General features: G+C 57.4%; 3 protein-coding genes across 10 annotated transcripts in view; all 3 read left to right on the top strand.

The window, feature by feature from the left end:
- On the top strand, positions 1-4,878 carry CD164L2 (CD164 molecule like 2). Of its 3 annotated transcripts, XM_055261389.2 has the most exons (7): positions 3-891; positions 1,380-1,547; positions 1,648-1,719; positions 2,227-2,271; positions 3,854-3,998; positions 4,541-4,618; positions 4,739-4,878. In XM_055261389.2, the coding sequence occupies exons 1-6, from the start codon at positions 804-806 to the stop codon at positions 4,545-4,547; spliced, it is 525 nt and encodes a 174-aa protein (XP_055117364.1). In that variant the 5' UTR covers positions 3-803; the 3' UTR covers positions 4,548-4,618; positions 4,739-4,878. The 3 variants fall into 3 exon arrangements, with proteins under 3 accessions (XP_055117363.1, XP_055117364.1, XP_063487603.1); XM_055261388.2 differs by lacking the exon at positions 4,541-4,618 and having other exon boundaries at positions 1-891; positions 4,682-4,878; XM_063631533.1 differs by lacking the exon at positions 4,541-4,618.
- On the top strand, positions 4,865-14,905 carry FCN3 (ficolin 3). 4 transcript variants are annotated; one of them, XM_063631523.1, is made up of 8 exons: positions 4,865-4,920; positions 9,614-9,709; positions 10,057-10,101; positions 10,694-10,726; positions 10,952-11,079; positions 12,757-12,886; positions 12,999-13,133; positions 14,538-14,905. In XM_063631523.1, exons 1-8 carry the CDS (start codon positions 4,878-4,880, stop codon positions 14,777-14,779), a joined length of 852 nt encoding a protein of 283 aa, XP_063487593.1. In that variant the 5' UTR covers positions 4,865-4,877; the 3' UTR covers positions 14,780-14,905. The 4 variants fall into 4 exon arrangements, with proteins under 4 accessions (XP_063487593.1, XP_063487592.1, XP_055117345.1 ...); XM_063631522.1 differs by lacking the exon at positions 4,865-4,920 and adding an exon at positions 4,929-6,399 and having other exon boundaries at positions 10,050-10,101; XM_055261370.2 differs by lacking the exon at positions 4,865-4,920 and adding an exon at positions 6,408-9,336.
- A 1,622-nt stretch (positions 14,906-16,527) lies between these two features.
- Positions 16,528-23,490, top strand: part of MAP3K6 (mitogen-activated protein kinase kinase kinase 6) — a 31,763-nt gene continuing 24,800 nt past the window's right edge. For 2 of the 3 annotated variants that reach the window (XM_055261274.2, XM_055261271.2), the window contains exons 1-16: positions 16,528-17,446; positions 18,785-18,924; positions 19,013-19,036; positions 19,303-19,493; positions 19,612-19,780; positions 20,148-20,254; positions 20,674-20,844; positions 20,942-21,054; positions 21,445-21,604; positions 21,828-21,990; positions 22,068-22,175; positions 22,300-22,349; positions 22,443-22,538; positions 22,685-22,772; positions 22,855-22,988; positions 23,325-23,452. In XM_055261274.2, the coding sequence (XP_055117249.1) occupies positions 17,107-17,446; positions 18,785-18,924; positions 19,013-19,036; positions 19,303-19,493; positions 19,612-19,780; positions 20,148-20,254; positions 20,674-20,844; positions 20,942-21,054; positions 21,445-21,604; positions 21,828-21,990; positions 22,068-22,175; positions 22,300-22,349; positions 22,443-22,538; positions 22,685-22,772; positions 22,855-22,988; positions 23,325-23,452 (2,182 nt within the window). In that variant the 5' untranslated portion in view covers positions 16,528-17,106. The remainder of the gene's footprint in view (positions 17,447-18,784; positions 18,925-19,012; positions 19,037-19,302; positions 19,494-19,611; positions 19,781-20,147; positions 20,255-20,673; positions 20,845-20,941; positions 21,055-21,444; positions 21,605-21,827; positions 21,991-22,067; positions 22,176-22,299; positions 22,350-22,442; positions 22,539-22,684; positions 22,773-22,854; positions 22,989-23,324; positions 23,453-23,490) is intronic. The other variant, XM_055261273.2, reaches the window with a different exon arrangement.

Consider the following 23,490-nt stretch of genomic DNA (forward strand, 5'->3'; position numbering starts at 1 on the left):
GGGAGGAGGAAGAGGAAGGAGAGGAAGTGCCCCCTAAGGAGCCTGAGGAGAACCAAAAGAGGCTGGTGCCAGGGCAGGAGTGGTAGCCGTGGGGAAGGCTGCGGAGAGGCCCAGTTGGCCTAGTAATGGCGTCACCCCTGACCTGGCCAGAGGGTGTGGTAGGCCGGAGGCAGACACAGCGGATGAGGGGCAGAAGGGAGGCGGGTGGAGGGGTGCAGTGAATGGAGAGGGAGCACCGAAGCTGAGCTTGGGCAGCCAGAGGGCAGGGGCCAGCTGGGGCCCGGCCCAGCGGTCATGGGGCCTGGGTGGAGGGTGTACAAAGCGGGGCCTGCACCGAGCCCTGAAGACAGGGAAGTGACCTCGTTTCGAATCCAGATTTTTGCCACTGCCTCTCTTCGTGACCTCGAACGAGTCACTCATCTTGTCTGAGCCTCAGTTTCCTCACCTGTGAAGCAGGGATCAAAGCAGTCAGTACTTACCAGAATTTTCAAGAAGCTGCCCTTGGAGGCACACAGTAACCACGCCAGCCACCAGTCCTGGACCCTACCTGCTTTAGTCCAAGCGCCGCCCCAGACCCCCGAATTCACCTGGCCGCACACACTAGCCACGCCCCTAACTGGCCCCGCCTTCACCTGGCTCCGCCCCGACCGAGAAGCCCCGCCCCTGCCTCTCCTACTGGCCACGCCCCCACCTGGCCACGCTCCGGTTGCCCAGGTTTCGCTCCGCACACGCTCAGCAGAGCCCAGTCTGGGAGGGACGCGCCCGGCCGCAGTCCACTGCCCCTGGCCCCCGCCCACGAGCCCATGGAGGCGCCTGGACCCCGTGCCTTGCGGACTGCTCTCTGTGGCGGCTGTTGCTGCCTCCTGTTGTGTGCCCAGCTGGCTGTGGCTGGTAACTCGCGGCAGGGTCTGGCTAGGGGCCCGACGGGGGCGGGTGGAGCTTGCACCTCAGCCAGCCGTCTCCCCAGGAGCAGCCTGGACTTGAGGGGAGGGGGCTTTCCGGCCGAGTGCAGGCCTCCAGGGGTGGGAGAGGGGGCTCCAGCTCTGTGTGGAGCCCTCTGTGTAAATATAGGCCCCAGGTGTGGGGGCCTAGGGAGCTTCAGGTGGTCTGGGGGAGGTGGCTTCAACTGAATCTGGGAACCCCAGGTGTATGCAAAGGGAGGGGCTCTGGGTGAACGTGGGGAGGCTCTAGGTGTGTGTAGACCTCTGCTGTGGAAGCTCCAGGTGTGCGCTGGGGCTCGGGGATCCAGGAGTGAGTGTTTGTGAGAGCCCAGATGTGTGCAGAGGGGCGAGGGCCACCGGAATGCTGGGTGGGAGGGTGGGCAGGTGCCACAGCTTGGCTTCGAGGAGCTCTCCCTTCCCGCTCCACTGCACTACCAGGTAAAGGAGCTCGAGGCTTTGGGCGGGGAGCCCTGATCCGCCTGAATATCTGGCCAGCGGTCCAAGGGGCCTGCAAACAGCTGGAGGTCTGTGAGCACTGCGTGGAGGGAGACAGAGCGCGCAATCTCTCCGGCTGCTTGTGGGAGCAGTGTCGGCCAGAGGAGCCAGGTATGGAGCTGAGCCCTCCCCAGGTTGAGTGCCCCCAGCTCTGAACCCCAAAGCCCTGGCCCCTCTCCCCAAACCTCCCCGCTGCACCTTCTCCCACCAGGACACTGTGTGGCCCAAGCTGAGGTGGTCAAGGAAGGCTGCTCCATCTACAACCGCTCAGAGGCATGTCCAGGTAAGGGGGTTCTTGCGCCTAAGCCAAGTTGGATGGGTCTCCCCAGCCATTGCCTGCCCCCCAGGAGGAAACAGCCTCTCTCAGGCGGTGGACTGTGCTCACCAATACCTGGGCCCAGTATCAGTTCTGCCTTTAGCTCACCGAGAAGTCCCCTCCTCTCTCTGCCTGTTTCCTCATCTGAAAATTAGTACAGGTGTGTGGAGGGGATGGGAGCGTTAGCTATTCTTCTAGTTTAAGGCACAGCAAGGACTTTGGAAGTTCAGAGGGAATGAGAGGGAGTGCTTCCTGGAGGAAGTGGCATCAGTAATGAGCCTGGAAGGTAGAGATGGAGAGAGAGCACATCTGGTGGAGGGAACTGTGTGTCTGGGGCTTGCAAGTATGTTGGGTGTCTAGAGCAGGGACAGGGCTGCATCTGAATCAGAAGTTTAGCGGTGAGTGGGGGCTGGGGTCTTGATGGGAGTCAGGGGGTGGGAAGGCTGCTTTGCTATGGAACCCCTGTCTCCTCAGCTGCTCACCACCACCCCACCTATGAACCGAAGACAGTCACAACAGGTGAGTACTCCCTGGGGACAGGGCAGTGGGAGGAGCAGAGGTGCAGGGGAAGACAGCTCTGGGCTCAGGCACTGACATGCTCTGTGACCTCGGCCCTGCGCCTTCTCCCTCGGAGCCTGTCTCTGCATCTGTGAAATGGGCTGGATGATGCCTTCCTCATAGAGGTGCTCGGCAGGTTTTATGAGAAGCTGTACAGTGCCCACTTCAGTGTCTGACTCACTGAAGGCAATCAAGAAATGACAGTTCCCATCCCTCCTCCCCATCGCTAGTTCTGGGAACTCAAGGTCACCCCTCGGGACTTGTCCTTGGAGGTGAGGGTGTGCGGCTGGAGTTGCTCAGCAGGCATCCTCAGTGCCTGCCTACTGCACCCTCCAGGCCCAGAGAGGGTCACAAGGCGGGTTCCTGCTGGAGCAGAGGCGAGAATGCCACCCTTTGCTTCCCACTCCCTCTCAGGGGCTGGAGGTCACCAGACTTGGCAGGGATGGCTGAAGAGGCCCTTGGTTAATTAAAGCCAGAAACCGATCTCAGAAGCTGAATTATTGATGGCTCAGCCCTCAGCTGGAGCCCCGGATCAGCCTCATGTGGCTCATTTCTCCCCTCTTCTGCTCCTTATCCCCCAGCTTCCTTCTCTGGGGCTCCCTGAGCGGGAGCTGGGACCGTTGTTTGCCCTTCGTATTGTCAGACTCCTTCCACCCCTTACACCTTCTGGGAGGTGGACCCAGTTCAGGCTGGGCCCCTTTCCACTGTCCCAGAATGATTTTCCATCCACCAGCCCTGCCCTGTTCTGGGCGCCCAGCCCAGGGCCTGAAATCGAATCCCTACTGGGAGTGTACAGGTACCATGGCACAGCTGGGAGCCACCCAGGCATAGCCTGGCAACCATGGCCCTAAGGCCCTACCTTCTAAGGGGCAGAGGAAATGGTCAGGGGACCCTGTGTGAGCCTGGCTGTGTCCTGTGAGGTGACTTTGGCCTATAGCCTGTCCCTCAGCCATGTTCCCCCCAACACACACTGTCCAGTCCTCGCTTACCCACTTAGCAGGGTGACAGTTGGGGCCTCCACTTCTCCCCCTGCTCCTTTCCTCTCTGAGGGCTCTGACATTGGGTGACACTGAGGTCTTAGGGCTTAGGAGTCCTGAAAAGGGACTATATCATCTGCATCTTGGCTCTGAACCCTGAGGTCTGAGGCTGAAAGGAATTGTGAGCGGAGGGGTCTGAGTTCTGGCTCTGTCTTCACCCTATTGGGCTAGTGAGGCCCAGGGAGGGTGGCAGCCCAGTCACTGGTCCAAGACACCTGTTGGACCACGTGATCACGAGGCCCAGAGGGAATGTGGGTGGCGTAAAAGCCACAGAGCAAGCCAGGAGCACAGCCAGGGCTGGACGGCACCCCACCCTCCCCTGCCACTGTTCCTCCCACCGGGTGCTTCCCACCTGCCTGTGGGATCTGAACTAAACTGAACCCAGGGTTCAAGCACCCCATATTGAGGACCGGGGCCTCCAGGTTACTTGTGCCGGTTATGAGGGTGGGACTGGGGTCCTGGTTCACAGTGACTGCTATGACCCCTGCCCTGCCTCACCCCTCTAGGGAGCCCCCCAGTCCCTGAGGCCCACAGCCCTGGATTTGACGGGGCCAGCTTTATCGGAGGTGTCGTGCTGGTGTTGAGCCTACAGGCGGTGGCTTTCTTTGTGCTGCGCTTCCTCAAGGCCAAGGACAGCACCTACCAGACGCTGTGAGTACCTGGCCAGCAGCAAGTACCTGAGTCCCAGCTCACCTCCTGGTTCCTGCCCCACCATTCCCCTTCAGTACCCAGGGTGCTGTCTTCTCCGTGGGCAAAGCCCTCAGGACGGTGACAGCGTGTCCCATGTGAGCCACACCCCCTTTGTCTCCTCCAGTTGGGGGATTTCCTTTGTCAGGTGTTGGCTGGGACCAGGACTCAGCCTGGGCCGGTCTAGGAGCCCAGCTGAGCCCTCCTGTGTCCTTTCCCTTCATGCTGCCAGCAGGGAAGAGAACCAGTAGGTGCCAGCCCAGGCAAGCCTGTGGCCCGCATTTCTGTGGCTGTGGGCAGGAGCTGGGCCGTGTGTCTCACTGGGTTTTGCTTTGAGAAGGGGAGCTGTGCCTGAGGCCCTCTGTGTGCCGTGTGTGCTGTGGGGCGGGTCGCCGCAGCCTGTGTTAAAGTGTTTGCTCTTCCTCTGCTGCCTCCTCTCGAGGCAGGGGGTCCTTGGCTGGCTGAGGCAGGGTCACCTCCCTGAGTGTCCTCTTTGGCCTCTGCAGAATCTGACCCCCTTGGGCCTGGACTCCATCCTGAGGGGAAAGGAGGATGCAGAGGCTGGCTTCTGGGCACCCTTGTGGGTAAGCAGGGGGTGGGGGCGGGAAAAACTCTGGCTGCCAGTTTTTGGCTCTTGTGGGCACCAGGCAGGCTCAGTGTCTGATGCCTGACATCTCCTCCTGTCCTGGGCCTGGAACCTGCAGCTGAGAGCATCCCTCAACCGCCTCATCTCCTCCATTGCCCCTGCTGGGCTCCCCAGCCTGACACTGGGTTGTGTGCCTGCCTCTTCCCACCAACTGGCCTGGCGCTGCCCCCAAATAAAGGAACTCTGCACTGCGCTTCATGTCCTGTGTCTTGGGCTGTGTGTGGATTGGATGGGGTGAGGGTACGGCCATTGTCCTCTTCTTAACGGGAATTCCACCTAGGACTGTCGCTGTTACCTTTTAAAATATTTTCATCTGGCCAGGCGCAGTGGCTCATGCCTGTAATCCCAGCACTTTGGGAGGCCGAGGCGGGTGAATCACCTGAGGTCAGGAGTTCAAGACCAGCCTGACCAACATGGTGAAACCCTATCTCTACTAAAAATACAAAATTAGCCGGGCGTGGTGGCACACGCCTGTAATCCCAGCTACTCGGGAGGCTGAGACAGGAGAATCGCTTAAACCCGGGAGGTGGAGGTTGCAGTGAGCCAAGATCGTGCCATTGCACTCCAGCCTGGGCGACAAGAGTGAAACTCTGTCTCAAAAAAAAAAAAAAAAGTTCATCTTTGACACCTGCTTAACCCCCACCCCCTGCCCCTTTACAGATGAGGGTACGGAGACTCAGGGAAGTACACATGCTCAAGCCACACAGCTGGACAGGGCAGGGCTGGGGTTTCAATTCAGGCTTCTCTGGGCTGAGAGTCGTAGTTCATGACTAAAATCCCAGCACTTTGGGAGGCTGAGGTGGGCGGATCGATTGAGTCCAGGAGACCAGCCTGGGCAACATAGTTGAGACCCCATTGATTAAAAAAAAAAAAGTAAAATTAAAATAAACAATAAAATGAATTCAGGCTTTTCTGACTCCAGAGTGAGCAGAACAGCATTCCGGAGGCATCTCCAGGCTCTCTCAGCCTCCAAAAGTTAGGTCTCTGCCCCCGTGCCAAGGGGGAAAGGGCCCCAGGGACTCCACGCAGCCATTCCTGGCCTTCCTCTCTCAGGCTTTCCTGGGAAGCCCTGCCTTCTGTCCCCAGGCACCGAAGTCTTCCCTGATGGTAACATCGCCCATGGATGGGCGCTTGCCAGGAGCCAGGCATGTAGCTGCGCGTTTTATAACTTTTTATTATTTTATTTTATTTTATTTTTTCTTTTCTTTTTTTTTTTTGAGACAGTCTCACTGTGTCGCCCAGGCTAGAGTAGAGTAGTGAGATCTTGGCTCACTGCAACCTCCACCTCCCCCTGCCAACCACAGTCCACCTCCTCACCCCTCGCTTGCACCCTCACCTCTGCCAAAGCTCCAAGCCTCTGGAAATCAGCCTCCCCTTTGTGCACTTCCCCGTCTCCCTAAAGCCCCTGCTGCTTCCCCTGTATGGGATATGATAACACCCCGTCTGCCTTGCCTTCTCTCCTCTCTAGGCTTCTTCTGCATGAGCAGCTCCTCCTGCCTGGGTCACCCTGCCCTTGTTTCTCCCCCAGCAGGAGTTTTCTTCTTCACCCTCCTCCTTTATTGGATGCTTTCTTTTTCTTGCAAAAGTAGTAAATGCCTGTGAGGGTTTGAAAAACGACTATACAGAAGTTTATAAGAAGAGTGAGAACTGGGCTGGGTGCGGTGGCTCATGCTTGTAATCCCAGCACTTTGGGAGGCCAAGGCAGGAGGATTGCTTGAGGTGAGGAGTTGGAGTCAGCCTGGGCAGCATGGTGAAACCCCATCTCTACTAAAAATACAAAAATTAGCTGGGTGTGGTGGGCACGCCTGTAGTCCCAAGTACTCAGGAGGCTGAGGTGGGAGGATCACTTGAGTCCAAGAGGTCCAGGCTGCAGTGAGCCAAGATCATGCCACTGCACTCCAGCCTGGGTGACAGAGTGAGACCCTGTATATATTAAAAAATAAAAAACTGGCCAGGAGGTACCATGGCTCACACGTGTAATTCCAGCACTTTGGGAGACTGAGATGGGATGATTGTTTGAAGCCAGGAGTTTGAGACCAGCCTGGGCAATATAGTGAGAACCCATCTCTACAAAAAAATAAAAATTTAGGCCAGGCGCAGTGGCTCACACCTGTAATCCCAGCACTTTGGGAGGCCAAGGCGGGTGGATCACTTGAGGTCAGCAGTTTGAGACCAGCCAGACCAACATAGTGAAACCCCGTCTCTACTAAAAATACAAAAATTAGCTGGGCGTGGTGGCACGCACCTGTAATCCCAGCTACTTGGGTGACTGAGGCAGGAGAATCACTTGAATCCAGGAAGCGGAGGTTGCAGTGAGACGAGATCGAGTCACTGCTCTCCAGCCTGGGCTACACAGCAAGACTTTGTCTGGAAATAAATAAATAAAATAAAAATAAAAATTTAGCCCGGTGTGGTGGCTCTGCCTGGAGTCCCAGCTACCTGGGGGACTGAGGTGGGAGGACTGCTCGAGCCCAGGAGCTTGGGGCTGCAGTGAGCTATGATCGCACCACCACACTCCACCACACTCCAGCCTAGGTGGAGACCCTGTCTCCAAAAAAAAAAAAAAAAAAAAAAGAGAGAACCACTCCTCCCCCGGTCCTACTCTCCAGAAATAACCACAGTTCACAAGGTCTATGTCAGACCTTTTTCTGTGAATTTACAAAATGTATATATGCACACCTCTAGCATTTTAAAAATACAAAGTGGGATAATGCTGTGCATACTGTTTTGCATTTTTGCCCCTCTCATTTTAGATCAGATTTGCCCTATGAGTTGTCTGAATGGTCCTAATTCATGTGAATCCCATCAATGGCTGGTTGGGTCATTTCCACGTTGATTCTTACGAACAGCACCAATGGTAAACGGGCCTGTCTGCCGATCTTGGCACACTTGTGGGACAGTCTGGGGAAGACAGATTCCTAGAACTGGAATTGCGGTCTCAGGATATCCCTCTCGCAGACACATCCTATCAGGCAAACACAGCCTCCACTTCCCCTGACGCCTCTTGCACCTCAGCCCTCTCCACAAGCACCGGGGAGGTGCAGAGAAGGCCTTGAGGGAGGGTTTGCTGAATGAGTGAATGAACCAGCCCTCCTCTCCTCCCTTATCGCCTGAGGTCCCTCTCCAGCTCAGGCCTGACCCTTCACATCTGGACCCTGGCTGCTGCGTCCTCCCTGGCCTCCCGGCCTCCAGGCCTTCCTACATGGGCTTCCTGCTCGATTGGCCTACGTTAGCAGCTGTTTCCTAAGCCTCACGGGACTGAAAGTTGAGCATGGAGTCACTTTCTTTCTTTTTGAGACGGAGATTTTGCTCTTTCGCCCAGCCTGGAGTGCAGTGGTGCGATCTCGGCTCATTGCAACCTCTGCCTTCCGGTTTCAAGTGATTCTCTTGCCTCAGCCTCCTGAGTAGCTGGGATCACAGGTGCATGCCACCAAGCCCGGCTGATTTTTGTATTTTTAGTAGAGACGGGGTTTCACCATGTTAGCCAGGCTGGTCTCGAACCCCTGACCTCAGGTGATCTGCCTGCCTCAGACTCCCAAAGTCCTGGGATTACAGGCATGAGCCGCTGCAGCCAGCCAGAATCACTTTCTTAATGGTGCTATTCCCTGGTGGGGGCATGGGGCTTGGGTAAAACTCTGTGGCTCTCAGCATATAAGTGGCCAAGAGAACAGAAGTCACGTCCCATCCCTGGGCCTCAGTTTCTCTTTCCTTATTTATTTAACTCTTTCTTACTGAGCACCCATTTTGTACCAGCTCCATAACGCAATAATAAGGATTAATAGCAAGTCCATGTGAGGATCAGAGGTGACGTCAGTATGACGCTGGAATACAGTAGATGCCCAGGAAATGGTAGCGGTTGTCACTATTCATAGCATTGATGAGGATCAGGGAAGGATTCCCAGTGGAGATGGTTGTAGAGCTAGACCTTTGTGGGCAGATGGGGCTTCACAGGTACAGATGACTGTGAATGTAGAGGTCTGGAGAGATGGCTGGGGAGCCCTGGAAGCCAGGATCACAAGTTGGACTCTTTCAGCGTGCGGTGGCTCACGCCTGTAATCCTAGCACTTTGGGAGGCCGAGGTGGGTGGATCACCTAAGGTCAGGATTTCGAGACCAGCCTGGCCAACATGGCGAAACCCCGTCTATACTAAAAAAAAAAAAAAATACAAAAATTTAGGTGGGCTTGGTGGCATGCACCCATAATCCCAGCTACTTGGGAGGCTGAGGCAGGAGAATCACTTGAACCTGGGAGGCAGAGGTTGCATTGGTTGCATTGAGCTGAGAGCACACCACTGCATTCCAGCCTGGACAACAAAAGTGAAACTCCGTCTCAAGAAAAAAACAAAAAACAAAAAACAAAAAGGTGTTGGACTCCATCCTGGTTGGATAGGGCAGGGATAATGCCCTTTCTCTCTGGGGCTGAGGGAGGAAATACTCCCACCCCCTGCTGGCTCCAGTCTGGGTGGGGTGTCCCTGGGGGACAATGGGAGGAAGTCTTGTTTCATGTCCTCCCACCAGCCTGGCCCCCTTATAATCTGGCATCCTTCCCCTGGTGGCCCAAGTAAGATGGATCTACTGTGGATCCTGCCCTCCCTGTGGCTCCTCCTGCTTGGGGGGCCTGCCTGCCTGAAGACCCAGGAACACCCCAGCTGCCCAGGTAGAAAACCTAGGGTGCCCTCCTCACCAACCCACTCTTCATTCCCTCGCTCGGTGTCCCCCCACCAAGCCTCATCAACCTCAAGGAGCAGGGTGGGAGTTTCATAATCTGGGCTCTGCATGTAAATATATGCAAATGGATGCAAAGCACACGAAACCTTGCCAGCTCAGGAGACAAGCATCCTGACAGTGGGAAACTGGGAGACAGGAAGAGAACTGAAGAGGGATCTGGAAGAGACAGTCTACCCTATGCCCACCCTGCCTGTGTCTCCCTGTAGGACCCAGGGAACTGGAAGCCAGCAAAGTTGTCCTCCTGCCCGGTTGTCCCGGAGCTCCAGGAAGTCCTGGGGAGAAGGGAGCCCCAGGTCCTCAAGGTGAGAGAGGCTGGGGAGCGGGCTGGGATCTTGGGAATGGGGAAGGCAGGAATGCACCAATTTTTGTCTGTGCTGAGGGGCCACGACAAAGGAGCAAGGAACCTACTGTGTGCCAGCTCCAGGCTGGGCACCCGGCATCCTAAGATCAACTCTGCCAGGTAAGTGGTTTCATCCCCATTCTGCTGAGGAGGAAGGGGAGGTTGAGAGAGGATAAGATATTTGTCCACAATCACAAAGTGAGTGAAGGGTGAAATTGGGATTTGAACCTCTGGCTCCAAGTCTCTTGTTTCTTTTTTGGTCCTGGGCATGGGGTGGGACTCAGGAAATCTCTGCCTTTGAGATTTCAGGGCAACCTGGACCACCAGGCAAGATGGGCCCCAAGGGTGAGCCAGGTGAGTAAGTGGGGCTGGAGGCCTCCCCGCTTCCTTTGCCTCTGTCCCTGGCCTCTAGGGTGGGATTTCTGCTTGGCTGCTGCGCCTGTGATGGCTCTCTCACCGGGGAATGGATGGCTGGGAGGAGTGCAGAGGATTAGGAGAAGGGCCTGGGTACCCTATGATGGCTCTCTCACCGGGGAATGGATGGCTGGGAGGAGTGCAGAGGATTAGGAGAAGGGCCTGGGTACCCTATGATGGCTCTCTCACAGGGGAATGGATGGCTGGGAGGAGTGCAGAGGATTAGGAGAAGGGCCTGGGTACCCTATGATGGCTCTCTCACAGGGGAATGGATGGCTGGGAGGAGTGCAGAGGATTAGGAGAAGGGCCTGGGTACCCTATGATGGCTCTCTCACAGGGGAATGGATGGCTGGGAGGAGTGCAGAGGATTAGGAGAAGGGCCTGGGTACCCTATGATGGCCCTCCTACAGGGTATGGAAGGCTGGGAGGAGTGGGAAGGATTTGGAAAAGGGCCTGGGCACGGGCTCCGCTGGTGGCTCAGCGCTGGGGTGCTGAGACATCAGAGCCAACACTCGTCCCTTCTCTGGGGCAGGAGATCCAGCGAACCTGCTCCGGTGCCAGGAAGGTGAGGCAGCCCTTGAAGGAGCCGGGAACTTGGGATCACACGGTGTTGGGTGTTGGCAGACCCCCAAGTGTGGCCAGGCCCCTCCCCACAGCCTCCTTAGAACCCTTCTTCAGGGACCTGAAGGAGCCAAGAGGGTCCCTAGGGTCCCACACTTGTTCCAGTGCCTAGGGGTGGGGGTCAGGGAATAACCTGGGCACCACCCCCAGTCCATCTCCCCTTTCCCAGGCCCCAGAAACTGCCGGGAGCTGTTGAGACAGGGCGCCACCTTGAGCGGCTGGTACCATCTGTGCCTACCTGAGGGCAGGGCCCTCCCAGTCTTTTGTGACATGGACACCGAGGGGGGCGGCTGGCTGGTGAGTGTCTGAGAAATGGGCTAACAGGCCAGGCCCAGTGGTCACTTCTCCCCCTTGGCCCCTAGGGGAGCCAGAGCCCATCAGAGCAAGGCATTTCCTAGAAGAATTCACCGACAAATGTTTAGTGAGCCCCCAATGGGACCTGAAGAAGTATGAGGGCTTCACAGAGGAGGTGCCATTTGAAAAGACCTTGAGTCAGGTGCAGTAGCTCATGCCTGTAATCCCAGCTACTTGGGAGGCTGAGGCAGGAGAATTGCTTGAACCCAGGAGGCGGAGGTTGCAGTGAGCCGAGATCTTGCCATTGCACTCCAGCCTGGGTGACAAGAGTGAAACTGTCTCAAAAAAAAAAAAAAAAAAAATAGGGTCGGGCGGGGTATTCCAGCTAGAAGTAAAGATAAACTCAGGGAGGCAGCAGAGTAAAAGAAGGTTTGCAGGGAACGCGTGAGTGAGCTGAGAGCAGGCGTGGGTGTCGGCTAAAGTCTGCCGGCTCTGATGGAGCATGGATTGAGGATCTCTGTAAAGGCCAGTTCATGGACGGCACTAAATGATCAACTGAAGAAGTGTGCAGGGTGCCCAGGCGCGGTGGTTGGCTGGACGTGGTGGCTCACGCCTGTAATCCCAGCACTTTGGGAGGCCGAGGTGGGCGGATCACCTGAGCTCAGGAGTTCAAGACCAGCCTGGGCAACATGGCGAAATCCCGTCTCTACTAAAAATACAAAAAATTAGCTGGGCATGGTGGCAGGTGCCTGTAATCCCAGCTATGCAGAAAGCTAAAGCAGGAGAATTGCTTGAACCAGGGAGGCAGAGGTTGCAGTGAGCCGAGATCACACTACTGCACTCCAGCCTGGTGACGGTGAGACTCTATCTCAAAAAAATAAATAAAATAAGACAGTGGAGCAATGGAAATAGAGGTACTTAGGTTGACAACTCTACAGGACCTGGGGCCTGCTTGGCTTGGAGGGGGAGGTGGAAGACATCAGGGTAAGGCCAGGGGTCCAGCTTGGTCTGTGGGGGTGGCCTCTCTAATGTAAATATCTTGGTTCTTTTTTTTTTTTTTTTTCGAGACGGAGTCTTGCTCTGCTGCCCAGGCTGGAGTGCAGTGGTGTGATCTCGGTTCACTGCAACCTCCACCTCCCAGGTTCAAGCAGTTCTCCTGCCTCAGCCTCCCAAGTAGCTAGGATTACAGGTGCACGCCACCACGCCCAGCTAATTGTTTTTGTATTTTTAGTAGAGATGGGATTTCACCATGTTGGCCAGGCTGGTTTCAAACTCCTGACCTCAAGTGATCCGCCCGCCTCGGCCTCCCAAAGTGATGGAATTACAGGCATGAGCCACCGAGTGCGGCCAAATATCTTGGTTGGTTCTTACAGTAAATGAAATTGGGTTATTTTGACTGACTCCCAGCAGTGCTGGCCATCTCCTGTGAGTGGGGACAGTGCGTTGTCAATTCAGTCTTCCCAGGGCTTGCAAGGCTGTGGCATGAAGTTGAGTGTCAGTAAAAGTTAATAAGGGAATGTAGAGTTCATAGAAATATTTAAAGCTAACTTGAAGGATCCCCATTTTATCAACAGGCCCCAATCCAAAGAGAGAATGGGTATCCACCCACCCCTCAGTTCCTGCAACCTCAGCTGCCAGTGCCCAGCCTGGAGTAATAGCTGCTGTGCCCCCCTCCTGCAGGTGTTTCAGAGGCGCCAGGATGGCTCTGTGGATTTCTTCCGCTCTTGGTCCTCCTACAAAGCAGGTTTTGGGAACCAAGAGTCTGAATTCTGGCTGGGAAATGAGAATTTGCACCAGCTTACTCTCCAGGGTGAGTTCCCAGCAGGACCCTGGAGTCTGGGGGTTACTGTCTGCCGTCCTGAATCCCTGTCCCTCCCCCAAGATCTGAGGACTCCTCCATCCCTGCCTCCCCTTCCTTCCAGGTACCTGGGAGCTGCGGGTGGAGCTGGAAGACTTTAATGGCAACCGTACTTTCGCCCACTATGCGACCTTCCGCCTCCTCGGCGAGGTAGACCACTACCAGCTGGCACTGGGCAAGTTCTCAGAGGGCACTGCAGGTGAGTGAGCCTAAGGGGAGCAGAGGAAGGAGGCTGGATCCTTTCCCAGTGCTGCCACTGCCCCCATGAATGACCCAGGGCAATGCTGTCTCCTCTGTGGGCCTTAGTTTCCGCATCTGAGAAATGGCCGTCATGAAACAGGATGGTGCAACAGTGAAGAATTTGGGCTCTGGAGGCAAACAGACCTGAGTTTGAATCCATCTCTGCCATTTAGTACTTATGTGACCCTGGGCAAGTCCTACCCCTCCACTGAGCCTCAGTTTCCTCCTCTATCAAATGGGCAGGGAGGCCGGGTGCGGTGGCTCATGCCTGTAATCCTAGCACTCTGGGAGGCCGAGGCGGGCAGATAACTTGAGGTCAGGAGTTCAAACCCAACCTGGCCAACGTGGTGAAACCCCGTCTCTACTAAAAATACAAAAAAAAATTAGCCAGGTGTGGCCGGGTGCGGTGGCTCATGCCTGTAATCCCAGCACTTTGGGAGGCCGAGGCGGGCGGATCACGAGGTCAGGAGATCGAGACCACGGTGAAACCCCGTCTCTACTAAAAATATAAAAAATTAGCCGGGCGTGGTGGCGGGCGCCTGTAGTCCCAGCTACAGGCTGAGGCAGGAGAATGGCGTGAACCTGGGAGGTGGAGCTTGCAGTGAGCCGAGATCGCGCCACTGCACTCCAGCCTGGGCGACAGAGCGAGACTCCGTCTCAAGAAAAAAAAAAAAAAATTAGCCAGGTGTGGTGGAGGGTGCCTGTAATTCCAGCCACTCAGGAGGCTGAGGCAGGAGAATCACTTAAACCCGGGAGGCAAAGGTTGCAGTGAGCTGAGAGAGTGCCACTGCACTCCAGCCTGGGCGACAAAACAAGACTCCATCTCAGAAAAAAAAAAAAAAAAGGGCAGGGAGGCAAGGAGGAGGTTTTGGGTGCCACCTGAGGCTCTGTTGAGTGTTAACGTTCTCTGCTTTGGAAGAGGAACCAGGGAAGTCTTCTTTCAGAGAAACAGTGACTGTTGGGGAGAGATTTCAAAGAGGGAAGTGGTTATGAGGGAGTACCTCAGGGAACCCCTTTCCTGGCCAGGCACTAAGAGGTTCCTCTCAGCTTTTCCTAGCAGAGTTGCTCAGACTGGATGGGAGCTGAGAGAAGACAAAGAGCGAGAGGGAGGCTGGGGATTCTGGAGGGGGTAAGACAGGGGGAAAAGCTGGGAGCTTTGGAGCCAGACAGTCCCGAGTTCAAGTCCTGCTGCTGCTTCGACTAGCCGAGTGACCCTGTGCAAACAACCTGGCCCCTTGGTGTTGCTCGTGGAGCCTGATAAAATTCAACTCTTAGCTGCTTTGAGACTGCCATGGCATTGTATCTCCAAAGGTGCCAGGCATGGTGCTGGGCACCAAGGTGCTTTCCATCCCTTCCCTGCCAGGTGATTCCCTGAGCTTCCACAGTGGGAGGCCCTTCACCACCTACGACGCTGACCACGATTCAAGCAACAGCAACTGTGCAGTGATTGTCCACGGTGCCTGGTGGTATGCATCCTGTTACCGATCAAATCTCAATGGTCTCTACGCAGTGTCTGAGGCTGCCGCCCACAAATATGGCATTGACTGGGCCTCAGGCCGTGGTGTGGGCCACCCCTACCGCAGGGTTCGGATGATGCTTCGATAGGGCACTCTGGCAGCCAGTGCCCTTATCTCTCCTGTACAGCTTCCGGATCCTCAGCCACCTTGCCTTTGCCAACCACCTCTGCTTGCCTGTCCACATTTAAAAATAAAATCATTTTAGCCCTTTCAAGACTCTTCCAGTTACTGGGAAAAAACCCTAGAGGGCAGAGCAGGGACACAAGTTTCAGCTCCATTCAGGGAAGAATTTCCTTCCAGTCAGGAAGATGGAAAGGGCAGCCTCTAAAGTAGTGAGGCTTCTGTCTCTGGAGGTGTGCAAGACAAGGCCAGAGGGGCATATAGTGGAAGGACTGGAGGAGATTCAAGCATCCACTGACAATTTCCTGAGGCTCTCTGGGCCCTGCAAGTGGATGGCTTTGTGGCAGGAATTGCACAATTGCACAGATTTTTTTGGTTTGTTTCATTTTTTTTTTTTTTTTGAGATGGAGCCTTGCTCTGTCGCCCTGCCCAGGCTGGAGTGCAGTGAGCCAGAGGGGCATATAGTGGAAGGACTGGAGGAGATTCAAGCATCCACTGACAATTTCCTGAGGCCCTCTGGGTCCTGCAAGTGGATGGCTTTGTGGCAGGAATTGCACAATTGCATAGCTTTTTTTTTTTGAGATGGAGTCTTGCTCTGTCGCCCCGCCCAGGCTGGAGTGCAATGGCATGATCTCCACACACCGCAACCTCCATCTCCCAGGTTCAAGTGATTCTCCTGCCTCAGCCTCCCAAGTAGCTGAGATCACAGGCATGTGCCACCACGCCCGGCTACTTTTTTTTTATATTTTTAGTAGAGACGGGGTTTCACCATGTTGGCCAGGCTGGTCTCGAACTCCTGACCTCGTGATCCACCTGTCTTGGCCTCCCAAAGTGGGATTACAGGCGTGAGCCACTGCCCTGGCTGGGAATTGCACAGCTTTCTCAGCCTGTCGGTTACCCATGCCTGTCCTTTGTAAGTTGTCTGTTTTCCACTCCAGCCTCTGTTGCAGGCCAAGTTCTCAAACTCTACCACTTCCTGCCTGTCCCATTGGGTGCTAGTTCGAATCCAAGGTCAAACCAAGGAAGGTACATTTTCCTTCCACAAAGCAACAGGGCAATGAAACAGCCATTGAGTAGCATTTAAGCAGTTTATTTCCCAAAGCCACATTCTAGTAAGTGGCAGAATTAAATAGTTAAGAGTCTGACAGGCGGTCCTGGGTTTGCACCCTGCTCTGTCATGCGCTGACTGATCCTGGACACGTTATTCAACTTAAGTCCCCAGTTCTTGGTTTCAGGGTCCACTGAGGCTTATACCAGGTTGCTGCCTCACTCATTAATTCACACAAGAAAGTTGGGGATTCTTGGGGATTTGAAGCTGAGAAGGTGTTGTAGTGCAAAGGGCTGGGGTTGACTCCTTCAAGGGGTGGCTAAAGAAATGTTTAGAGTTGTTTAGAGTAGGAAGTGCTTCTCAGGTCCCACGGTCACGTTCTGCACAGAAGTCAAAGGTCAGCGGGGGTCCACAGCAGGTTGGGTCCTGGGGAAAGCAGCCCCCTAGCGACAGTAAAGGCTCAGATGCCAAGTCCCACTCCAGGACTGAAGGCTTTCGGGCAAGCGGCCTAAGGTGTAGGTTTCCCCCATCCCAGTCCCTCCCTGTCTGCACTCACTGGGCCCGGGAGGACACCCATTGTTCATCATGCTCTGCGCACCCTGATGTCTCTAGAGAGCCATTCATTCAACAGATCCCTGCAGAGCAGCGCCTGTATCGAACTTTTTCCCTAGCCCTGGCACATTTTATGTGCGCTTGCTGTGAGCAGTCCACAGTCTTTGGCGTGCACAGGGGCGCAGGCTGTTCCGGAAGCCGCCAGTCTCCAAAGTTCTGGCGGGAGAGAAGGGAGGGGAGAGGCTGAGTCTCAAGCCTCTAGGGAGCGGCGCTGCCCCACGGCCGAGGGTGGAGCTTTCTGGGTCGGCCGGGAAAGGGCTGGGCTCAGCCTACAAGTGAAGGCAGGACAGCGTTGGCGGGCGCTCCTTTGAGAAGTCCAGGTGGCGAGCACCTCCGGGCCGATTCCCAGGATCCCCCAAGTGGCTCTGAGCTGCCGATCACCGGATGCCCCAGATTCCTGGAACCCAATCCCGGATTTCAGAACGTCAGGACCTTGCAAGTCCGAGCTAGGATTTCTCCCTGGACTTTAGATTCCTGGAACTGGACGTCAGGCCGGATTCCGGGCCCCTAGATCCCGTGGGAGATTCTCCGATTCCGAACGGATTCCAGATTCCAAGATTCCTGATCTGCCAGCCCAGGCTCCTGCCCCTCCCCAGGTTCCTAGTGCGCGGCGCCCCGCGCCTGAGCGCCCCCGCATGGCGGGGCCGTGTCCCCGGTCCGGGGCCGAGCGCGCCGGCAGCTGCTGGCAGGACCCGCTGGCCGTGGCGCTGAGCCGGGGCCGGCCGCTCGCGGCGCCCCCGGGCCGGGGCTGCGCGCGGAGCCGGCCGCTCAGCGTGGTCTACGTGCTGACCCGGGAGCCGCAGCCCGGGCTGGAGCCTCGGGAGGGAACCGAGGCGGAGCCGCTGCCTCTGCGCTGCCTGCGCGAGGCTTGCGCGCAGGTCCCCCGGCCGCGGCCGCCCCCGCAGCTGCGCAGCCTGCCCTTCGGGACGCTGGAGCTGGGCGACACCGCGGCGCTGGATGCCTTCTACAACGCGGGTGAGCGCGCTGGGGGCGGGGCCGGATCCAGGCGGGACTCAGGGTCCTGGGAGGGGGCCAAGCCGGGCTCGAAGGCTCAAGGGAGGGGCCGAGAGGGGTACCGGGTCTAGGGAATTTAAAGTGAGCTAAAGCTGAAGGGCTTGGGACAGGGCCGTGAAAAGAGTGGGATTTAGGGGATCTGGGGCGCGGCCGGGCTCGGGACGAGACAGGGATCCCGGCGCGGCTCTAGGGCTCGAGGTTGGGGCTTAGGCACCCTTCAGTCGGAGCGGTGCCCGGCCAGCGGGGCAAGGATGGGGAGGGGCTTTGGAACTCTGGGGCGGGACGGGAAGCGGCGCGGGGCTGTGGTGTCTCAGGGGTGGGGTTGGAGAACTCAGGGTCACCCTCGGGAGAATGTCACGCGGATCTCTTGAGGACAATTACTGGGAGAGGAGCTTGGACTTAGGGAAAGGGGCTGTACCTAGGAGGCTGGAGTTCAGGAGTCCTAACATACTACTTCCGAGGATCGGGCTAGGAGGGGCAAAAAGAGAAGCGAAGGGGCCCGACGGGACTGGATACTGGGTGAGGGAGCTTAGGTTAAGTGGCCTCAGCGGCCAAGAAAGAATGGGCGGGGAAGGGGCGGGGAAGGATGGGCCAGGGGCGGGGCCAGAAGGAGGCTATTCCCCCGCGGGTCACTCCTCCCTCCAGCCAGCCCGGGTGCTCGGCCCCCATACTTACTTGCTCGTGCTAGAGTCCAGTAGCTGTGCGTCCTGGATGTCCATGAAATCGTAGCCTAAAATGAAGGCTGACCCGACCACTGGGACACAAAGATACAATTATCGACAGCCACAAATCGCATACATGTTGACTCATGCAGGCCCTAGCAGACGCTGTCACACACACAGATAAAGTCAGACATGGTAAGCTATACATGTCACAGATATACACATACATACATTTAGGCACAGCGTTGTCTATGCACACTGATGGGAGCCCCTTTCAAGAGACTGTGCTGAAGACCAAAGGAGGGGACTTCTATGTTTGCACAACTCCCACCTCCTAAATGGCCTGGAACAGACTCAACTGGTCCACAGCTTCCCTTCCCCCATGCCAGGTGCTCACAGGCTCTGAACCGTGGCCTGAGGGTCCCAACCCAGTGAGCCCCACTCCTCTCCTGCAACACCACAGCGATCAGTTCTGTGAAAATGCCAGGGGGACCCTAAAAAGGGCCGACCGAAGCCCAAAGCAGAACCAGACCCTACTGGAGTCCCACAGCGAGGCAGGTCAAGCCGGGATGGCCCCCGGCTCCTTCCCCATCGAGCTGGGCTGCAGGGATCAGCGCCGCCCCCTCTGTGCCTGCAGACGTGGTGGTGCTGGAGGTGAGCAGCTCGCTGGTACAGCCCTCCCTGTTCTACCACCTTGGTGTGCGTGAGAGCTTCAGCATGACCAACAACGTGCTCCTCTGCTCCCAGGCCGACCTGCCTGACCTGCAGGCCCTGCGGGTAGGTGGCCTGGGGCTGGTGGAGGCAGGCACAGGGCTGGGGTAAGGCCTACACAGAACACCAGTATCTGACTGTCTGCCTCCTGCAGGAGGATGTTTTCCAGAAGAACTCGGTGAGCAGAATCCACCTCTCACTCAAAAGTGCCCTTTGACTTCCACTATGACCTCTGACCTCCACTAATCCTCCTGGCCTCCTCAGTCACCTAACACCCCCCTGACATCCCATGTATTCCTCTGTTTCCTGTTGCCTCCTCTCATGACGGGTGCCCCTTTCCTGCGATTCCAATTCCCACTGGTGCTGACCTTTGATGCTCTCACTCCACTTGTCTAGCCCTGTGCTGACCTCTGACCTCACTGATTCCTGCCTCCCTTCCACCAGGATTGCGTTGGCAGCTACACACTGATCCCCTATGTGGTGACGGCCACTGGCCGGGTGCTGTGTGGTGATGCAGGCCTTCTGCGGGGCCTGGCTGATGGGCTGGTACAGGCCGGAGTGGGGTCCGAGGCCCTGCTCACTCCCCTGGTGGGCCGGCTTGCCCGCCTGCTGGAGGCCACACCCACGGACTCTTGGTAATGAGGGTCCCCAGGACGGGTGCTGCAGGAGGGGGCTGGTAAGGGTACGGTGGGCTGGGGCTGAGGTACAGGCCCCACCATTCTCTCTCCCTGCCTCCCCTGCCCTGGGCATCAGTGGCTATTTCCGGGAGACCATTCGGCGGGACATCCGGCAGGCGCGGGAGCGGTTCAGTGGGCCACGGCTGCGGCAGGAGCTGGCTCGCCTGCAGCGGAGACTGGACAGCGTGGAGCTGCTGAGCCCCGACATCGTCATGAACTTGCTGCTCTCCTACCGCGACGTGCAGGTACGTGGTGTTCAGAGAGGCAGGAGGGCAGCTGGCATTTGAGGTCAGACAAACCCAAGTTCAGCTCCCGGCTGGGCCACTTGCTCACTGGTGGCTTTGGGCAAATTATCAAATGTCTCTGAGTGCTGGCTTCCTTATTTGTTAGGATGAGCGTGTCCCTGCCTCCTGGGGCAGTTGTGGGGTTGGGAACGCCCAGCATGGGGCATACGGTAGGTTCTCCCTGTGAGATGTGGTGTCCGCTGGGCCTGAGGGAGGCATGCAGAAGATGGTGGCTAGGTGGGATGTCAGGGGTGGGACAGGACCCTGGCTCAAGGTTCCTCGGGGCCTGGAGGCCCATGATGCCAGTGCTTGCCGTTCCCTGATGCAGGACTACTCAGCCATCATCGAGCTGGTGGAGACGCTGCAGGCCTTGCCCACCTGCGATGTGGCCGAGCAGCATAATGTCTGCTTCCACTACACTTTTGCCCTCAACCGGTGAGTGGCAGAGCAAGGGTTAGGTCATAGCCACATAAAGGTTTCCGAAACCTGGGTCTCTGCGTGCAAAGCCATTGCTGTCTGGGATCACTGCTGTTCGGGGAATCTGCTGACCAGGGTCACTGATGTCAGTAGGTCCCTGTTGTTCTGAGTTACTGCTGCCTGGGTCGGGGTGGGGGAGGTGGTGCTGCCTGTGGTATGGTCACTGCTGGCCAAGATCACTGCTCCTAAGAGTCATTGCATCTAGGAATCACTTCCATCTGAGGTCACTAGAGAGGTCAGTGCTGGCCAGGGTCACTATCATTTTGAGGTCATTATTGTCAGGCCCCTGGAAGGGTCCCTGCTGTTCAGTGTCTAGAGGTCCCTGGACAGAGTAGGCCAGGGCCATCAGGGAGGGCCTGAGCCCATCTTTTCCCTAGGAGGAACAGGCCTGGGGACCGGGCGAAGGCCCTGGCCGTGCTGCTGCCGCTGGTACAGCTTGAGGGCTCTGTGGCGCCCGATCTGTACTGCATGTGTGGCCGTATCTACAAGGACATGTTCTTCGGCTCGGGTTTCCAGGATGCTGGGCACCGGGAGCAGGCCTATCACTGGTAAAGAGCACAGTGAGTGGCCGGTGGGCTGAGCTGTGAGATGAGGGATGGTGCTGTGGGCATCAGTCCAGCCCTGTACCCCCTACCCCCACCCCAGGTATCGCAAGGCTTTTGACGTAGAGCCCAGCCTCCACTCAGGCATCAACGCAGCTGTGCTCCTCATTGCTGCCGGGCAGCGCTTTGAGGATTCCAAGGAGCTCCGGCTAATAGGTGAGCACTGATCCTGGCTCTCCTCTCCTCACCCACAGGGGTTCAGAGGGGCCTGGGAAGAGGGCAGGGAGAGAGCACACTGGGCAAGAGCTAGGATGAGTTCATCCATTTTGGACTGTCCTGCCCGTACCCACACCTGGGTCCTAATACCTGTTCTGGGCCCTCAGGAGCCCTCAAACCCACAAATGTTCCCAAACTCGCATCTGCGTGTTCATTACATCCTGAATTCCACATATACCTGTGCCCGAGGTCCTGATCCCACCTGAGGTCTTGCCACACCCAATGATTTACTCATATCTATGTTCATGTCCACACTCGGGCCCACAGAAATGGTGGGCCTCACTCGCCCCTGCACCCACACTCACTGGAGCCCATGCCCCTCTCCCCCAGGCATGAAGCTGGGCTGCCTGCTGGCCCGCAAAGGCTGCGTGGAGAAGATGCAGTATTACTGGGATGTGGGTTTCTACCTGGGAGCCCAGATCCTCGCCAATGACCCCACCCAGGTGGTGCTGGCTGCAGAGCAGCTGTATAAGCTCAATGCCCCCATATGGTAGGTGGCCCTCTCTGCATTCTTGGCCTGACCTGGGCTGTCAGCTCCTGCACCTATGTCCGTTGGCATGCTAGACTGAACCCTGAGCCAATGACCTGGCTACATTTAGACCAGTGCCCGTGGCACCCCATGCCAATGTTCTAGCTATATCCAGGCCAGTTTCCTCTCCCCGGCAGTGCTGGTTGGTGCCTGGGCTGAACTGAGGATGCGGCTTTGCGTGCAGGTACCTGGTGTCCGTGATGGAGACCTTCCTGCTCTACCAGCACTTCAGGCCCACGCCAGAGCCCCCTGGAGGGCCACCACGCCGTGCCCACTTCTGGCTCCACTTCTTGCTACAGTCCTGCCAACCATTCAAGACGGCCTGTCCCCAGGGCGACCAGTGCTTGGTGAGGCCTGTAGGGGTGGTGGACCCAGGAAAGGGTTAAACCCCTTCTGACTGACCCCACTCCCCCACTGCCTGCAGGTGCTGGTCCTGGAGATGAACAAGGTGCTGCTGCCTGCAAAGCTCGAGGTTCGGGGTACTGACCCAGTAAGCACAGTGACCCTGAGCCTGCTGGAGCCTGAGACCCAGGTGAAGTCGCCGCTGAGGCCCCTCACTCACCTTTGCTGGGACCTTTTCTGTGGAGCGTTTCTCCCATCCTCAGACCCCTCTCCTGTCACCAGCACCTCCCATCACACCCCATTTCTTCTTGCAGGACATTCCCTCTAGCTGGACCTTCCCAGTCGCCTCCATATGCGGAGTCAGGTGATAGGCGGGACCTGGGGCAACTGGAAAGATGGGAGGTGAGGGTCGCTGCCACCCAGCCTGACGCTTACTGGGTTCTTCATCCCTTCCCAGCGCCTCCAAGCGCGATGAGCGCTGCTGCTTCCTCTATGCACTCCCCCCGGCTCAGGACGTCCAGCTGTGCTTCCCCAGCGTAGGGCACTGCCAGTGGTGCGCAGCCTTTCATGGTCGGGGTACTCTGAGGGCCAGGATGCCCGGGGGAGTGGGGGAAAATAAGGGATGACGTCCCTTGGATGCTCTGGCTTAGGTGGGGACCAAGATGCCCCTCCCGCGGGTCTGACCTCCCCCACCTTCAGGTTCTGCGGCCTGATCCAGGCCTGGGTGACGAACCCGGATTCCACGGCGCCCGCGGAGGAAGCGGAGGGCGTGGGGGAGATGCTGGAGGTGAGGACGCGGGACTGGGAGCTCGCGGAGGGCGAGGGGCCGCGGGACATGCTGAACCCCCTTCTCACCCCGCGCCCGGCAGTTTGATTATGAGTACACGGAGACGGGCGAGCGGCTGGTGCTGGGCAAGGGCACGTATGGGGTGGTGTACGCGGGTCGCGATCGCCACACGAGGGTGCGCATCGCCATCAAGGAGATCCCGGAGCGGGACAGCAGGTGCGGGGCGTGGCCGCGCGGGTGGGGCTGAGGGCTCGCGAGGGCCGAGTGAGCGGGGCCACGGGCGGAGCGGCTCCTGTGGGCAGGGCCCAGTGGGCGGGCTCGTAGGACCTGAGAGTTCGAGCCCTGTGGACTGGGCCCGTGGGCGGAGCAGCCAGGACCGTGCGGGCGGGACTGAGGTCTGGAGGGTCCTATGAGCAGGGTGGTAAGAGTGGGGAAGATCGGAGAGGGCTCGTGGGCGGGGCGGGTCCTTGGGGCGGGGCCAGGCTGGAGTGGGATGGGCGGGGCTTCTCTGCCCACCTCTGTCCCTTTCCTCTCTCCCCTACCTCCCCCCAGGTTCTCTCAGCCCCTGCATGAAGAGATCGCTCTTCACAAACGCCTGCGCCACAAGAACATAGTGCGCTATCTGGGCTCAGCTAGCCAGGGCGGCTACCTTAAGATCTTCATGGAGGAAGTGCCTGGAGGTGCCTGCCCTGTGTGGGATGGGAATGAAACCGAGGTG

This window comes from Symphalangus syndactylus, chromosome 22 (genome assembly GCF_028878055.3).
Source record: "Symphalangus syndactylus isolate Jambi chromosome 22, NHGRI_mSymSyn1-v2.1_pri, whole genome shotgun sequence".
NCBI classification, from domain to species: Eukaryota; Metazoa; Chordata; class Mammalia; order Primates; family Hylobatidae; genus Symphalangus; species Symphalangus syndactylus.

Excerpts from the sequence above, each read along its gene's own strand:
- FCN3 (XM_055261370.2), top strand. The coding sequence starts at position 9,183 with ATGTCCTCCCACCAGCCTGGCCCCCTTATAATCTGGCATCCTTCCCCT. Across the intron at positions 9,337-9,613 it reads GGAACACCCCAGCTGCCCAG|GACCCAGGGAACTGGAAGCC; the intron begins GTAGAAAACCTA and ends GTCTCCCTGTAG. Across the intron at positions 9,710-10,056 it reads GGGAGCCCCAGGTCCTCAAG|GGCAACCTGGACCACCAGGC; the intron begins GTGAGAGAGGCT and ends TTGAGATTTCAG.
- CD164L2 (XM_055261388.2), top strand. The coding sequence starts at position 804 with ATGGAGGCGCCTGGACCCCGTGCCTTGCGGACTGCTCTCTGTGGCGGC. Across the intron at positions 892-1,379 it reads TGCCCAGCTGGCTGTGGCTG|GTAAAGGAGCTCGAGGCTTT; the intron begins GTAACTCGCGGC and ends CTGCACTACCAG. Across the intron at positions 1,548-1,647 it reads GTGTCGGCCAGAGGAGCCAG|GACACTGTGTGGCCCAAGCT; the intron begins GTATGGAGCTGA and ends TTCTCCCACCAG.